Raw genomic sequence first — 18,268 nt, 5'->3', positions numbered from 1 at the left:
AAAAAAAAGATTTATTTACTTATATTCTTATTTTGTGTGTATGAATATTTTGCCTGTATATATAAAAGTGCACTATGAGACTACAGTACTTGCAGAGGCCAAAATGGCTTGTGAGAATCCCCTGGACCTGGTCATAGAGTCATTTGTAAGCAGGCATATGTGTGTTGGCTTCCAAGTCCAGGTCCACTGCAAACCATCAAGTGTTGTGTATGACTGAGCCTTCTGTTTATTACCCCCAAATAAGACTTCTTATCACAAAAATCATTCAATAAAATATCAACATGGAAAACATGTCATGTGGGGAACACAAACTACATAAAAGAGTGAGGTGTGTTTGAACATTTTTTCTCATGGTTTTATCATCAGACACTCAGGTCACTATGTTTACACATACTAGCCAAGTTCTAGACCTTTGAATATGCACTCTGACAAAAACAGCTTTTAGATTTAAAAGAGTCATGTACTCTTTCTGTTTCTAATTTCAGGTCTTAAAAATTGAACTAAAGCTACTGTCCAAATCGGACAGTTATAACAAAACTCAAAGAAGGTGTCATACTAACAGGCAAGCAGTGACTCATACATTGTTACTGCTATTGGCCATTTATACACTCAATTAACAAAAAATAACACCTGCCATTTCTTTTAATGTTCAGGATGCAATAGGAGGGAATATAGATGAGGCAGTAGAAAACAACAATGTATTCTATGATTGGCTATGGAGACTTTATCACTGCCAAATACATAAAATTATAATATCAGTGAATACTCTGTATCTGAACTGTTTACATTGTGGAGTCTTCTGAACTAGGAAGGAAGTCATCTCTCTTAATCTGGCTCATGGGGTCACTGAAAGTGAGTCTGTTATGATCGCTGTGAGGACTTTGGAAGCAGAGAAATTGAGGAATGCAACTTACATCCTCTCTTTAAGAGGAAATGTGCAATTATGAGTCAATGTAAGAGAAATAAGTCCCTGATGGTCTGGCTTTTATGCATTGGCACAGTTGTATCTGATGGGAATGACAAAAGTCATAAAGTCAGCCCAGCTGCTTTTTTAAATAGAGTTCTACATCAACAACTATTGTATATTTTGATGTTTGTCTTAGTCCATATGATTTTGGGAAAATATTATTGTCTTCATCAGCATAAGGATGTAATTCTCTTTTAAAAATGATCTAAAATTCTTTATAATTAGAAAACAATTGAGTGCAGCTGTCCAGAATGCCAGAATGAAGACAAACTACCAGTGTGGAAAGCATTTTGTATCATTTAGTATTATTTGATAGAGCAAGATCAATTTCAAAGTGGATATTTTAATTCATATTTGCTATGGGATCCTTTATGAGAGGACTCTATTTTTTTGAAATAATGACTCACAATATATTTCTTTGTAAAATGATTGTGATCCAGATCCTCAAGGTCAAATGTTTTAGTTGGTTGTGTTTCAGATGGCCTGCCTATCTTAAAATATTGTGCCCATCACTATCTTTTGTCTTTAAGTGTGTTGACTTAGCTTCTTTTGCTTGCATTCAGGGTCAGGTTTTCCTTTTCCAAAGATGACTTTTCTTATTCTTTGTTCTTCTTATAAGCTTTCTTTTCTTCCTCATCAGAAATAGAGCAATTTACATTTTTTTCTTGAATTTCTGGTCAATTTCATCATTACACACAGCCTGATCCCTGTGGGTTACCTATGATGGAGGAGAGGCAGCTTTTTTCATCGGTCTTGGTTCCATTCCTCCATCCTCTTCATAGTAACTACTGCCCCTAGAAACTCTGGAAAGTCCTTTTTCCTGTAACCTCCCCTCCCTGTTGTGTAAAAGATGCACTGTGTCCTCATTTGTCCTCACCTCAGCCTCAACCACCACTTCTCCTGATTCCTTTTGTAGTTTTTAGATCTTTTTGTAGCACTCTTGGGACTGAGTTTGGGATTTCAGATATTCTTCTTGGAGTTGCTTGGCCACCTACAAATGATTCTGGACCAAATGGTTCTCTTGAATGTTTGATGCCAAATGATACATACCTTCCTTTTTTCAGTGTGCTATGAGCCTTGGCGTGGTCCTCCTTCACTGCAAAAATCTCCATACACTGCTTTTATGTTGTTGAACCATCAATGCCAGCATTAGTCATGGTCTTTGTTGCTTAGTTTGTCCTTGGTGACCTCAGTGCATACTCATCCACCTGATCAATAACAACCACCAATAAGCCACCAGCAGCAATGTTATAGAATCCAGTCAGACAAGAATTGTCATGAAAAAGTCTGTTTTGTGAGTATTTATTAATAGATCATAGGTTGCCACTAGGTATTTTTGGGTGGGCAGCAGGTTGAAACTCCAATGATTGTTACTGCATGCTATAAAAAATAAATCTGGATGTGTGGTTATTCTAAAAAGTATGATTATTTGGGCCCAGATATGTTTCCCTTCCATGTTACCATGTGGTGTAGTCTCCCTGACATTTTCAGTTCTTCCATGTTATTTTTGACCCTGGGGCGGTTGCCTCTCTGACTATAACCATAGGCACTCACCTCTGATCCAGATGGGAGTTCCGGGGTGGATGGGAGCTGGGGGCTGGTCTCTGAGTCTCAGGAAGTGGCTGGGGTCTCGAGCAAATGGGTGTGGGGGCAGGTTGTGGAGACTGCAGGGTCTGCCTACAGTCTTGGGAAAAGGGGAGCCTTCCCACAGGTCCCGCTGATTGGGCAGAAACTGGGGCCAAGTTGGGCAGGTCCTCCCAGCATTGTGCCAAGTGGTGAGACCCAGGGGTGGTTGCCTCTCTGACTATAACCCCAGGTACTCATCTCTGGTCCAGATGTGAGTTCTGGGCAATAATTTTTTTCTTATATAAGACAATTGGAAGTTTGAGACCCAAAGACCATTCAGGAACATCAAAGTTTAAATTGAGAGTCAACAATAAGTAATAGCCTGAAGAGAAGAGCTTCTCACACAGCTGCCTCAAATACATTTTACAGTGAGTTTTAAAAGACTAAGAACTAAGAAAATCTATATCCTCACTAGCAATTGGCAGGGGGAAGTAAACTAACCAGCAATTTAACATAATACAAAAACATGAAGTTACTTGCATATTCTGACCACCAGTTTTTAGAAAAGGGTTGGCTACTTTCCCAAGAGATTATTAAATTGGCAGGAATGGGAATGTCAGTATGGGTGAAATAAAAATGCCTCCAACTTAGAAAAGAAGGATGAATTTTTGCTCTGTAACATGACCATAGATACATTCCTAGTGGTATTATAAACTTCTCATTACTTTTGTTTTAATTTTAGTTAAGCTATACAAAAAGAATCAATATACTTAAATTATGTAGTCTTTATTGAATTTGCATTCTTTTACATAATGATTAGCTAATATCAGTATTTTCTGGAATAATGTTTGTTTTTATGGGCTTTAAATTTTCTTTATTTCTCACAGGCCAACATCATATTATCCTGAATGTTGGATTTTCTATGAAAACTAAAGTTTCTTCTTCCATTAATATGTGCATTCTGAGGTATTGAGCAAATTTATAGTGACATACACAGAAAGTGTTGACTTCTGTCAAAACTTTTGGGATGAGATCTTTTTATGTGCTCTAGGCTGGCCTTGAATTCTTCACTTCAAATGACCCTCTGCTTAAGCTAATCAGAATCTCCATGGTTTAAAGGTGCCTTTTTTTTACCATAAGCTATGAGCATTTGTTGTTATTCATTTTGACAAGAGAACTAGCTGGGACATAAACTAAACAAAGTTGTTCTGAATCACAGAATGGACTTCTGGATTATAGCAATCAGACTTATTTTCTTATCACAAACTATAATTGGAATTCTGGGAAATGTTTCTCTTATGTTCTACTATCTAGTCCTTTACTACAGAGAATGCACATTAAAGCCTTCAGATTTGATTCTTATGCACCTGATGACAGCCAATGCCATGATCATACTCTCTTTAAGAGTGCCCCACACAATGGCAGTATTTGAGTTGATGCATTTCTTGAACAATTTTGGGTGCAGGATCCTCATATACATTCAAACAGTTGGCCGGAGTGTGTCCATTGGTACCACCTGTCTCTTGAGTGTCTTCCAGGCCATGACCATCAGACCCAGGGAATTCTGTTGGAAAGATCATCATACAGTCAACACTGAAAATTATATTTGCTGCTCCATTTTCCTCCTCTGGGGCTTCTACATGTTAATACATTTCATTTTCTTCATGTACCCATTTATCAAAGTTAATATAAAAAATATGACAGGAAAACGAGATTTTGGATACTGCCATATTGTAGGGAGTGATGAAATCAGTGACTCCCTCTATGCAGCATTGCTGGTGTGTCCTGAAGTCTTTTTTTCTGTGTGCATTGCCTTGTCTAGTGGCTCTATGATTGCCATTCTATATAGACACAAGAAGAGGGTTCAACACATCCACAGCTCTCATGGTTACAATAGAACATCACCTGAGTCCAGAGCCACCCAGAACATCCTGATTTTGTTGTCTACCTTTCTGATGTTTTATAGTCTCTCCTCCATCTTTCAAAGCTGAATTGCTCTTTTGAATAATCATAATTGGTGGCTGGTGAACATCACTCCCCTCACTTCTCTGTGTTTTCCATCATTTGGACCCTTTGTTCTTATGAATCGTTGCTCCATTGTCTACAGGCTTACCTTGATATGGATCAGGAATAAAAATAATTTAATCTTATTTGAAGTTCACAAATGATGACATTTCTGTGGGAAATTTAGTTTTCTAAATAACATCACCCTCAGAAGGTCAAATTTAAGTAGGTAGTACCTTGTCTTTCTAAGCTTAACCAAAACGAATATGCAAGTTATGTCAGCTGGTTGAATTAGCAACCTCCGTGAGAGTTGCAGCTACAAGATTATTCCCATTGCTCACCTGACATGCACATGAGCTGGCTAACCATCTAGTAAAACAAATCAAACTGAACTTCTTGGGGCTTTCATCCTGTCAGGTCATCTTGATTGCTCAGAGATTTCATAGACAACTTCATAGACCCACCCTCTAACTCCAAGAAAGACCATAAATGGCCATAGACTTGTGCTTCTAGAGACCCTGGTCCATCCACAACTACTTCCCCCTACACCAGTACCAGAAAATTTTCTAGGCTTTTCTTTTCTGAAAGAATACTTGCATCTGTTCTACAGAAATCTTGTTGAGTTCTTTTGAACATGCAAAGCATTTGGAAGATGCCTTTCCTTGTTTGTTTGTTCCTTCACTCATTAGAGTAGTATTTGAGACACCTCTTAAATTACTTTCAAAATTCTGGTATGGATATATGCAAATAACAGATCTTTTTAGTTGAAAAATTTTAAAATTACTACTTCAATCATTTTCATAAATGAAGTTGCTATAGTTTTGATAGTTCATGTCCAGGTTCTCTGTTCTGTTCTCCAGGTTTGACTGTTTGGTTTTATGCCATTGCCATGTTGTCATTTTTACTTTGGCTCTGTAGTATAATTTTATGTCAAGTTTTGTGATTTTTCAGGTTGTTTTAGCTGCTAAGGATTGCCTTAGCTATTTAAAGTGTTTTATGACTTCATAAAAAAATCATTTTAGTTTCTATATGTGTATTATATCAGCATAACTTTTACATTTTCATAAAATAATAGTTTAATATTTAAAAAAAGTCCTTTTATTGAAAACAGATTTTTTTGTTACATAATATATCTGGATTATGATTTCCCTTCCCTATGCTTTTAACAGACTTCCTCACTTCCCCTCCCTTCTGGATCCAGTTCTGTTGTAACTCTCATTAGAAAAATACAGGCTTCTAAGGGACAATAATAAAATAAAATGAGAAAAAAAATTAATGTAATATATTGTGCTTGGAGAAGTCAAACTGAAAAAAAGCAGACAAAGTGACATAAGAATCAAAGACCCACTTGTTCCTATACTTGGGAATCCAGCAAAAACATACAACTGAAAGTATACACAAATATAGGGTTCAGTCCCCTGCACTTCATGTGCATCCCCCTGAAGTCTATACAAGTTCCTATAAGCTATTTTCTTAGTGTAATTCCAGGTTATGTCTTTCTGTATGCTGTGAATGAGTTTCTATGATTGATTCATAAATGATTGGCCAGTAGCCAGGCAGGAAGTATAGTATAGGCAGGATAAGCAGAGAGCAGAATTCTGGGAAGTGGAAGGCTGAGTCTGGAGATGCTGCCAGCCACCACTGCCATGAGAAGCAAGATGTAAAGTAGCAGTAAGCCACAAGCCATGTGGTAACTTATAGATTAATAGAAATGGGTTAATTTAAGATATAAGAACTAGATAGAAAGAAGCCTGGCATGGCCATATAGTTTATAAGTAATATAAGTCTCTGTGTGTTTACTTGGTTCTGAGTGGCTGCAGGTCTGAGCAGGACTGGAGAAAACTCCGACTACAGTGTGTTCTAACTCCTGTGGTTCATATATTTTTCCTCCCTCCTCTTTTGTAGAGTTCCTTGAGCCTCAAGACAAGGCATATGCTAGAGACATCCCATTTAGGGCTGTAAGGTCTCTCTCTCTCTGTCTCTCTGTCTGTCTCTCTCTCTCTCTGCATAATATCTGGCTCTGGGTATTTGTTTCCTTCTTCTGCAGGGGGAAGCTACTGTGATAAAGATTGAACAAGGCACTGGGCACTGGACTACAATTACAGCAGAATTTCATTATAAATAATTTTATTGCTACTTCTCTTTAAAACAATATTAGCAGATTTTACCCTAGAACCCAAGTCTTTTTAGTCTCTGGTCCTTAGCATACAAATACATGTTGTATATGGGTTCCATCTGGCAGAATTGGCCTTTGGTAATTCTCATATTAGTTGGTTACACCCAAAGCTTTGTACCAACATGACCCTACTGTATTTTGCACACAGAAAATTATTATATATCAAAGAGTTTGTGGCTGGCTTGGTGATTTCCTTTCTCATTTGGTAGCCTTCTGCATATCTCCCTGTATCAAAAACACTAGATCATGAAGGCAAGGGCTCTGTTTAAGCACTAGTTCAACTTCTCCATATTCAAAGTGATGTGTAGGTGTTCTCTTCATAAGTGGGGCCTTATCATATTCTTTTGTAGAAAAATCTATATACTTGGCACAATCCTGGTTCGTTTGGGGATTCCTGTAAGATCCCTTTGGCCACAGACTCAAATAGGTGCAATCTAATCATAGCACAAGAGGCTTCATTTGTTTACAAGTGTGTTCAGGTGGGTCTCTGTCTTCTCTATTATTATTTCACTTACTTCATCTTCAAGTATATAAAACATTTCCCCCAAATCGCCCCTAAATTCAGCTGACTTTCCCTGTATTCCCCCATGCTCTGTTCATCTTTCTCTAACCAAACTTGGGCCTCATGTCCCATATCCCTATCCATTCCTAATGATCTATTATATATCTATTTCTTAATGAAGTATATCTTTACCTTTTGATCCATTAGGTTATACAATACCTAATCTCTGTGTATTTATGCATTGCAGCCTTTGTTTAATTGGATTCAAAGGTAATATCCTCATTAAAAATACTATAAACCATATCTTCTTTCTCACTCAGGATGAATTTTTGTAGTACCATTTCATTTACCTGTGATTTACCTGATTTCATCTTTTCCTTGGCTGAATAATATTGAATTGGGTAAATACAACATATTTTCTTTATCCTTTCCTCTGTTGAGGGAAATCTAAGATTTATTTCTTCAAATTTGTTTCTACTAAATATAGAGCAGTAATGAATTTGGTTGCAGAAGCATCTCTGTGGTTGGATGAAGTATCTTCTGGTTATATGCCCATGAGTGGTATGTGGTATTTTGAAGGAAAATTACTCCAATAATCTCAAAGGGATTGGCACTATTAGGAAGTGTGGCTTTATTGGAGTGGTTATGGCATTGTTGGAGGAAGTGTGTCACTGTGGGGCTGGCCTGTGAGGTTTCCTATGCATAGAATTCTGTAAAGTGAGTCAGTCAAATTCCTGTTGCCTGAAAAATATAGGACTCTCAGCTATTCCTCCAGCTCTACATATGCCTGAATCCTGCCCTGCTCCCTACCATGGTGATAATGGACTGAACCTCTGAAACTGTAAGCAAGCAACTACAACTTTGTAAGGTTGTTATGATCATGGCATCTCTTATGAGCAGTAAAACTTTTATTAAGACAGAAGTTGGTATGAGGAATGGGGTATTGTTGTGAATTGCCTGTTCATGTATTTATTAGGAGTAATATGGACTTTTGGTCTGAGAGTAGAAAAGTAGTTGAACATTTTAAGTGCTGCTTAATTAGCTGTACTAGCAACATGAAATACAGTGGTGCTGAGTGTGATTTGCTATCTAGGGCTCACCCAAGAATTTTCAGAAGAGAAGAAAATTTAGTATGTTTCCCAGTGATCACTAGTAATATTTTGTTATGGAATGTTGCTGCGTTTTGCCCTTGTTTTAGAGTCTGCCTGAGATATAATTGAAGAGTTTTGGAGTAATTCTGTTGGCAGAAGAAATCTCAAAACCTCCTAGTATAGACTCCATTGTGTGGAAATTAATGGAAATTCTAATGAAGATATGTAAAGGAAAGGAGCAAGCTGAGCAGGATACATTATAAAAAGTAAAATTTTAGGAGAACAAGACCACCAGGAAGTGGGATGGAGCTAAATCCAATGTTCAGGGAGTTAAATGGATTCAGAAATTGAACAAAGGGTGTTGTGATCTCAGCAGCATGTTGTCAATTTGTGGAAAGAAACTGTAAGAGTCTCCCCAGCATGTTGTCAATTTGTGGAAAGAAACTGTTTTAGAGCTGAGTGTGGTTAGACTCCCCTTTAGTTTCCACACTTGGGAAGTCAGAAGCTGGTGAATCTCTGAGCTACAGATGGTCTGCAGATCAAGATTCAGGAGTGCCAAGCTCAGACAGTGAAAGACAGAGAGCTGGAAATGATGTAATTGAATGAGGGGGCCATGTTGAGCCATGGCAAGGAGAAGAATTTGGCAGGCTTGTCCACATAGATCTGGTTAGATTTCAGGATAAAACATAGGAGTTATGGAACAAAATCACTGAGGCCATAGATGTCCCAGAATGGAGGATCAGAGAGGCCTTTGGGCAGAGCTATGAAGATGAAGCCTGGATAGTTTTGGCAACCCTAAGATGTTACAGATGCCAGGGCCATAGAATACATGCCAAGGATAGCTTCTAACAGGAGTGTAACCAGCCCAAAATTAAGAAGTCTGTTGCAGTAAAAAATGCTGAACAATATTGGAAATCTGAAGAGTATTTTGACATCAGACATGGAGTTTCATGATTTGGAGATTGTCCAGATGGTTTTTCGTCTACCTTTAGTCCAATATTTCCTCACTATGCTCACTTCTCTATGTTCTGGAATAGTAATGCATATAATGTGTTATAATATTGTGATCTGTTTATTTTATTTAGATTTTATAGGGGATTACAGTTAAGAGATTGCATGAATCTCAGAAGAGATTTTGAACATGGAACTTTTAAATATTGTTGAAACTGTGATCATGGGGACTTTAGAATTGTACTAAATGCAATTTTCATTATGATATTATTACAGTCTTCAGTGGTTAGGTGGTGGAATGTGGCAGACTGAATGTAATTGGCTACCAAAATCTCATAGGGAGTAGCACTATTAAGATGTTTGGCTTCACTGAAGTTGGTATGGGGTTGTTGGAGGAAGTGTGTTATTGTGGGAATGGGTTTTGGTGAATCTCTGAGCTACAGATGGTCTACAGATCAAGATTCAGGAATGCCAAGCTCAGACAGTGAAAGACAGAAGGCTGATATCCAGAATATATAAAGAACTCAAGAAATTAGACATCAAAATGCCCAACAGTCCAATTAAGAAATGGGCTATAGAACAAAACACAGAATTCTCAACAGAGGAATTTCAAATGGTTGAAAGACATTTAAGGGATTGCTCAATATTCCAAATTATCTGGGAAATGCAAATCAAAATGACTCTGAGATACCACCTTACACCCATCAGAATGGCTAAGATAAAAAACACAGAAGACAGCTTATGCTAGAGAGGATGTGGAGCAAGGGGAACTTTCCTCCAATACTGGTGGTAATGCAAGCTTGTAAAGCCATTTTGGAAATCAATATGGCTGGTGCTTCCTTAGAAAATTGGGAATCCATCTCCCCCAAGACCCAGCTGTAGCACTCTTGGGCATATACCCAAGGAATGCTCAATCATACCACAAGGGCATTTGCTTTGCTATGTTCATATCAGCATTGTTTGTGATAGCCATAACCTGGAAACAACCCAGATGCACTTCAACTGAACAATAGAGTGCTACTCAGCAGAGAAAAACAATGACTTCATGAGGTTTGCAGGCAAATGGAAGGATCTAGAAAAAATCATCCTGACTGAGGTAATCCAGACTCAGAAGGACAAACTTGGTATGTACTCACTCATAGGAGGATACTAGATGTAAAACAAAGATGACTAGACTGCCACACAACTCCAGGGAGGCTTCCTAGAAAACAGGACCCTAGGAAAGACACAGGGATCAATCACCCAATGACAGAGAAGTAGATGAGATCTACATGAACAACCTTTTTTTTTTAAATCACTTAGTCCATCGGTGTGGTCACATGTATATCAGTATCAAACTCACCTTATTCAGGTCTCTCCCTCTAGGATGTGGCTCCTCGGGATATAATTCAAGTCATCAGACCTGGTGGTATGTGACAATACTCACTTAGTTTGTTGATCAAATCTCTCTTTTTATTGAATATAACCTCTGTGAATACAAGCATGTTTTTGTTTGTAATTTTAATTTTTCCCTGAAATAGGGTCTCATTCTGTAGCCTAACATGGCTTAGAACTCTCTATGTAACTCAGACTGGCTTTGAACTCAAGTCTGTCTTCCACCTTCAACCTCTGATCACTGGGATTAAAGCCTTGAGTTACTATATTCTCCTTCTTTCCCATTTCTTTCCCTAAATTAAAAAGATTTATTATTTTCAATTATGTGTATTCTTGTTTTGCCTGAATGTATTTCTGTGCACCATATGGATGGAGTTCCTGCATAGTTCAAAAGCCAGCATGAGATCCCCCTGAAATTGGAGTTACAGAGGAGAGTTAGTCTCAGAATAGGTGCTGGGAATCTAAGCATGATCCTCTAGAGGAGCAGCCAGTGTCCTTAATGGATGAGTCATCACTGTAGCCAATTTCTCTCATTGCTTGATGAAGTTTGTACAACTGTGAGCATGTTTAAAACTCACTGATGATAATGTATTGATTAAGCAGTGAGGGTCTAATACATTATAGGTACTCTGGGGGTTTTGGCAATATTTAAATTATTTGCAAACACTCTGTCCTTAACTGAGTAGTACTCACAAATAATCACTTGTTTTTGTGAGAGTGTTTTGTGCACTGTACCAAACACTGGTCTTGAACTTTTGTTTTTTCAGCCTTTGATCTTGGTATCAGAGATTAGACATATACCACCAGCCTTGACTCAAAAAACAATCATGTTTGGATGACAAACAAGTTGGCAAGTTTTCAGACAGCAAGACTTTAGCTTCATTATCATATTAAAACTTACTTCTTCTGTTCAGTTTTATATGATATTTCCTCAAGTGTGTGTATGTGTGTGTGTGTGTGTGTGTGTGTGTGTGTGTGTGTGTGTGAGAGAGAGAGAGAGAGAGAGAGAGAGAGAGAGAGAGAGAGAGAGAGACTTTGTGTAGAATAATGCATGCACACTCCTGTAGAAGCCAGAGGTTGCTGCCCAAAGTCTTCCTCATTCACTTTCAAAGTTATGTTTGGGAAAGGGTCTTTTAATGAACATAGATCTCTCAACTTAAGCTAGGCTGGCTACCTACTGAGGCTCTGATATCCTATTATTTCTGTCATGGCATACCAGAAGAACATTGTGTATAAACCTATTGTGGGAGTGCTTGGGATCCCAACTCAGGGCCTGCTACTTACCCATTGATCTTTTTGTACCCTTAGACTCCTCGCCAGCACACAGATGCAATTTTCAAGGCATCTATGGGATAATTATAACATAAAGTTAGGGTGACATACCCTGCAGGAAGGCAGAGTCTATTTGCATCCACACCCTTGGCCCTTAGTCCCTTTTCTCCAGAATACAGCTTTGTCTGGTATCATCCTAGGTCTTCCTCTGCCCTTCTTAGAATAAGAATGAAGAGTCACTTCCACACTTTTATTCTGCCCCACCCAAACCCATGTTATGCTCATTATTCTGTTAAAAGTGTTTCTTTTTATTGATGGGAACAAGTCTTTCTTAGGGCTCATATTGACTCCCACAGTAGATACCTGTTTGACGCAGCCAATGAGTCACCTGGGGTAGCTGAGTAGGGCATGAGGCTGTGGAAAAAACAGAGAGAGAATAATAAATGGAAACATAAAATTAGTGCCAGTAGGTATTCTGGTCAAACCTGATCAAACCCAGCCAGCCCTGAGTTTATTTCACAGGTAGCTTATATAGAAACTGAAAGGCTAAAGTGGAACAAGGCACAGCCCAGGATTCTTGCCTTTCCATGAATCAAACATATGCCACTTGCTAACATCAGCAGCCTGCCTAGAATTGGGCATTTGCTAAATAATTAGTTCTTTCCTACAAAGCTAATCAGGAGTTTCTCACAACTCCTATACTTTTCCCAGGAGCCTTATCACAGCTTTCTCACAGCTTCTAAAGAAGTTAGAGCAAACAAGCTTTGAACACTTTTGCTTCATAATGGATTTCAGGTTCATGCTGAGTCACAGTGAGAAACTGAGTCACTGTGGGGTCCCACAGACAACCCTTGACAAGATCCTAGGGTTATCAGTGCCTAGGGTGTTAATCTCAGAGAACACTGAGACTTCATCTAGGGGTTTGCCATCAAATTCATAGACATATAAGGGTGGTAGGTCACACTGACCTATTCTGCAGTATCAGAGATGCATCTTACCTGCACAGGTGAGTTGCTTTCTTTTAGTTACCCTGTTTCAGAGGACTGGACAGTCTCCAGGGTTCTGACTCAATACAGGCTTCTGAGTTGGCCTCTTACTCTCTGTAGCCACCAGATGTCCATTTCATTTTAGTTAGGGAGGCCAGACACTTACCTGTTCTTACAACTGGTGTGGGTTGTGCCTGAAACTATGTAGTCTGCTGTGGTTGCAGGGCGTGCTACCCACTGGGATGATTACCAGGTGGGTGAGATAGCAGAGTAGTCTTGGGGGAACAGAATCCAGGGGGTAGCAAGATAGCAGGAGTAGTGGTGCAGCCTGGAGTAGGTTTCTCATATGCTTGCTGGCTGCTGGGGACTGCCTCTACATCATTTTAAAATTGGATTATTTGATTTATTGATGTCTAGTTTCTTGAATTCTTTATATATTTAAATATTAAACCCTTTATTGGATGAGGAGCTAAAGGGAATCTGTTATATGTGTAGGCTGTCATTTTGTTGTATTGACAGTATCCTTTGCCTTACAGATATATTTTAAGTTTATGGGGTCCCATTTATTAATTGTGCCTGTGATATCAGTGTTCTGTTTAGGAAACTGTCCTCAGTTTGGATCCATTTAATACTATTCCCTACATTTTCTTCCATCATGTTCAGTGTCTGTTTTTATGTTGAGGTCTTTGATGTATTTGGGCCTGAGATTTGTTCAGGATGATGAATATGGATCTGTTTGCATTCTTCTACAAACAGACATACAGACAGACCAAGATTATTCATAGAAGATGTCTTTTCCACCAGTGTGTATTTCTGATATATTTTTACAAATCATTAAAAAATCCCTCTTCTATATTACATTCCAAGGGCAATGTCCCTCCCTTCACTTCTCCCTGTTATCCCCACCATCCTGTTCCTCCTACTGATTCTTATATTTCATGTGCTGTTTTATTGGGTCAGTGTATCCTGGACACTATGATCATCTGTCTTATCTGGAAATTTAGTGCCTCCCAGGTATTTTCTGTTTTGTTCTTACATCATTTTGGACTGAGTACTTAAAAAACCTAGGTTCCAAACCTGAAAGCATGACAATTGTTGGTCATTCCACATACTAAACTCAGATATAAATGAAAAGAAATATAAACATTGATTAAAAAAGGATTTGGGATTGGTGAATTAAACTTTTACAGTGACAAATGTAAACTGCTTTAAATCAAAGTGGGTGGGAAGGGAGAATGGTTAAGGAGCATGACATTTTGACTGATGCTAGTGGTTTAATTTCTATGGAATGTTCTGGAAGCTGAGAGACCATAGAAGCAAAAATGCTGTACTCTCCAGCTCCATGCAACGTGCTGACAGAATTCCCTTCTCTTCTAAGCAAGTCATTGTTTCAGTTCACATTACTTCAGAAGTTAATGTATTATACTAAGAATAATCATAAAATAAAACAAAAGAAGTTACTCCTCCAGAGATATTCTATATTAATGTAGTAGGCTTAAGTGTTCTCATTAAATGATGTATCCTGGTTTTCCTCAGATCAGACTCCACAACAGTCCATGATTTTTATTTTATTTTTTTTTAAATTTTATTTGTGAAGGAGTTTCACTGTGTCACTTAGGTTGAACACAAATACACAATCTTTCCACTCCTTCCTCTCAAGAACAGGGACAACAATGTGTGTGCTACCCACTAACCCATTTGTGGTCTTCTTCAGTCCTTCATCTTAATTTAAACTAGCAATCTGTTGATTACAAATGTATCCTGCATGTATTATTTTGTATGCAGATTCTGCAAATCAAACTTGAACATTTCATTTGATACTTTATAGAAACTTGTGTTTTAACCCTGTTTTCATAGCTCATGGTTAATCTTTTCTGAATTATGAATTATATTTAAGAAATAGAGTATGTACTGAGTCTACATTCTTTTCAGTGCCCAACACTTGCATGTCTTCATTACTATCCCTAAGTGGTTCTTAACTTTTTCATAATTTTCATTTTTTCTCTTTTGCTCACAGACACCTACATTGACTTTCCAATTCAGGATGCAGAACTTTCCAATCCATGATGCAGATCTAGGTGCAGACCTGCACTAGTTAACTTTGGCATGGATTCTGAGGATGTTGATTGACATCCCATCCTCATGGAAGCCCACTTAAATCATAACAACCCACATAGCCCCAAAGGTTAATTATCCCTGCTAGTGTAATATTCTCCATGGAAACAGCATGTGGTGATCTTTTAGCACTCACAACATACAGCAAGAATTGCCTGTGTCTCAGGCTTAATTGCAAACAGCACTTGAAGAATCTTTAAAGATATTAATTGTCTACTCCTAAGGTTCATATTGACAGTGTGTTCACAGAACAGAACTTAGCAGAAGACGTAGAAACAGAGATACAGACAGCCCAGCTTTTAGAACTCTCTGGCTACACAAGTACAATGTATTGCCTGGTGAGAACAGGTACAACAGAGACTGAAAATAGGGTTGTTGTATCGCATGAGCATGAAAGGGCACACTGCAGGGAAGCATGTACCCATAGCTACAGAAGCAATGTATAGTGACCTACTGGTTCCTTCTTGGACAGACAGATAAGATGTAAAGACAATAGAGGTTACATGGAAGAACACAAAGCTGTTCACTAAGGTGAGGATGCTTTGGGTAACTGTGGTCACAGGTGATGACCTAGGAGACAGTGATTATGGATGTGTTGGACAATCTGCTTGTGTTTGAGCAGGATTAACCCCTCATAACCACTGGCCCACATCATAAGTCTCCCAAAGATAACATCACATAAGGCAAATAGGATTAAAAGATGTTTGACAATAAGTCTTCCAGTATCAATAACTGAATGGTATCAATAATCTTTTATCCTAGCAGCATTTCTTCCATCTCAAATGTCATATGTGTACACTGGAATGCAGACATAAAAAATGGCTGGAGTACCCAACCAAGGCCCAGGGAAGGGCTAATGATCCTGGGTGTTCTGTCCTTGAATGGTGACCACTTGGAATTACTAGGGCTGATGGTGATGGCCTGAAAGATCCTCAACAGAGATGTGGAGCTAAGGGAAACACCTCTGGCCACTCTATGAACATATAAGGGAAATTTACATGAACTATAATCTAGATAGTAAGTCTGACTAAATGCAGCCATTGTCTGCAGGATTCATTTACAGAAAATGATAAAGTTGGTCCAGGACAGGGGTTTTACAATTAGGTCTTTGGGCTTCTCCATGATTCCAGAGAATTCAGTAAAGACACAATAGCAAAGCAAGGCTGACTTTCCTGACATTCTTAGTACAGTCTGTGACAGGAAGAAGATCCCCACTGTCAGGTCATTCTGTCATGGTCTTGATTCAAAGCATAACAGAACCAGATAAGTTGGATTTTGTTCCTAGCTTGTCAAACAATGTACAGCATACCCACAACGTATTTACATTCCTAGGTTATATTAAAATGTATCTTTCTAGTGGGAATGAAAACTTGTACAGCCACTTTGGCAATCAATATAGTGGTAAGAATATGAGTCCAAAAACACAAAGAATAATTAATATTCTTGGTAAATATAATTTCAAATTATATTTTAAAGGAATATGTGATATTTATCTTCTGTGAATTAGAATAGAAATAGAAAGTGTTGACAGCTCTTTGCTAAGTACAGAGAAAATAACATCTAGATATCCTCCCTTCCCAAAATGTTGCTGAATATGAAGATTTTTAAAAAGGTGAAACTTGATCAATATGTTGTTAATTTTTTTCCATTATTAAATTTGGAAAGCTCAAATATCTGGCAGCAGTGGCTCAAACCTTTAATCCCAGCTCTTAGGAGGCAGAGTCAGGTGGATATCTGTGAGTTTGAGGCCAGCCTGGTCGACAGAGTGAGATCCAGGATAGCTACCAAAACTACATGGAGAAACTTGTCTCAACAAAACAAAACACAAAAAAAATTGAAAAGCTCCATATCATGTAATTGAGATGTGAAGTCACCACAGAAGAACTGGAATATCCAGTCAGAGAACTCAGATGCATATTCACCTTCCTCTGTTGTTATCAGGACTTTTCAGGCTGTGTGATGAGACTTTTATCACTCTGAAGGACCACAGAGTATGGAAAGGTTCATTGATGATGCAGAGGAAATGAAGTCAAGTGTCATAAACAAAGCAAGAAGGCATGAGAGGAAAGGAAAGAGTGGAGTACATGAGGGAGACAAATTTTGAAATAAACATGAGTAAAGAGAGCTGGCTTAGGAGAAGAATTATAAATTTTGTTATATATCCTGTTCTGGAAGACAAACCTGGAGTGATAAAGTTGTGGACTTGACTAATTCTGCTCATAATTCAGGGCAGAAGATCACAGTGTATAGGAGTCAGAATTTCTGCTTATCACAGGACTGTGTAGAGAGCAGGAGGAATGAATGACCTCAATGACACAGGCCACATACAAGATGGGAACCTTCTCACCCAGTGAGGTCTTGGGTTGAAATAATGCTTTTATTTTCTGTAAAATATCCAGAAGACCAAAGATTAACTTCCAGAGTAGAAAGACAACAGAAAAACACTGCCCAAATTTAGTTACAAACCAACATATATCATTAATGCTAGTACCGAATTGTTAAAATTCCCCCTTGTGTTCTCTATTTCTACAAATCACCATTAACAACCTGTGTTTTTATTGAACTCTTTTTTTCTTTAACATGGAAAAATGAGTGAGCTTTCTTGACCTATGCATAAATGTTACCTTTCCCATAGGCAGACACAGTGTTCGAGAAGGAGCTGAGAGTGCCAAGTGTGGATTGGCATGTAGCCAGAAGAAAAAGACACATGGGGCCTGGCTTGAGCATCTGAAACCTCAAAGCATACCCCCAGTGACATTCTTCCTCCAACTCAGACACACCTACTCCAACAAGACCACACATATCTCATAATATTGTCACTACTCCCAATGGGGAGGGGTTTAATTCAGGCTACAAGAAGAAGGAAGTTAAACAACTCAAAACTGCTTTAGAATCTCCAAGACACTGTTAAGATTCATTAGGTTTCTCCCTTTCAGAGTAAGCAATATAAGCTGAGAGTCTTTCTTGGAATGACAAGATGCACAGAAGACTGTTGAAATCAGACCAACTCTTGTCAGAAACAAAGACCAGCAGAGTTGAATGGAGAAGGTTTGGCCCACCTGAGCCACTTGGAAAGAATACTATAATACGTTGAGCCACATGAAGGCTGTGCCTTGTGTTATAGGTGTCTAGATCTTGTTAGTTGTCACCCATGCTGTGGCAGGTTATCATGATGCAGCTGTCATTGAATCATTTTTGCTCCCATAAATAGCCACTAACTCATAATTATGTAAAGAACCCCAATTAAAAAACAAAGTTCACCAA

The 18,268-nt window shown here is 38.4% G+C and overlaps 1 protein-coding gene across 1 annotated transcript; it reads left to right on the top strand.

The window, feature by feature from the left end:
• The first annotated feature begins 3,753 nt into the window (after nucleotides 1-3,753).
• LOC118576256 (vomeronasal type-1 receptor 2-like) lies at nucleotides 3,754-4,524 on the top strand. Its single transcript, XM_036176576.1, has one exon. It carries the CDS (start codon nucleotides 3,754-3,756, stop codon nucleotides 4,522-4,524), a length of 771 nt encoding a protein of 256 aa, XP_036032469.1.
• The last annotated feature ends 13,744 nt before the right edge of the window (nucleotides 4,525-18,268 follow it).

Source organism: Onychomys torridus, unplaced genomic scaffold, assembly GCF_903995425.1.
Source record: "Onychomys torridus unplaced genomic scaffold, mOncTor1.1, whole genome shotgun sequence".
In the NCBI taxonomy this organism is placed as follows: Eukaryota; Metazoa; Chordata; class Mammalia; order Rodentia; family Cricetidae; genus Onychomys; species Onychomys torridus.
The sequence above is the reverse complement of the archived record's forward strand: the minus strand, read 5'-3'. Positions and strand labels throughout refer to the sequence as shown.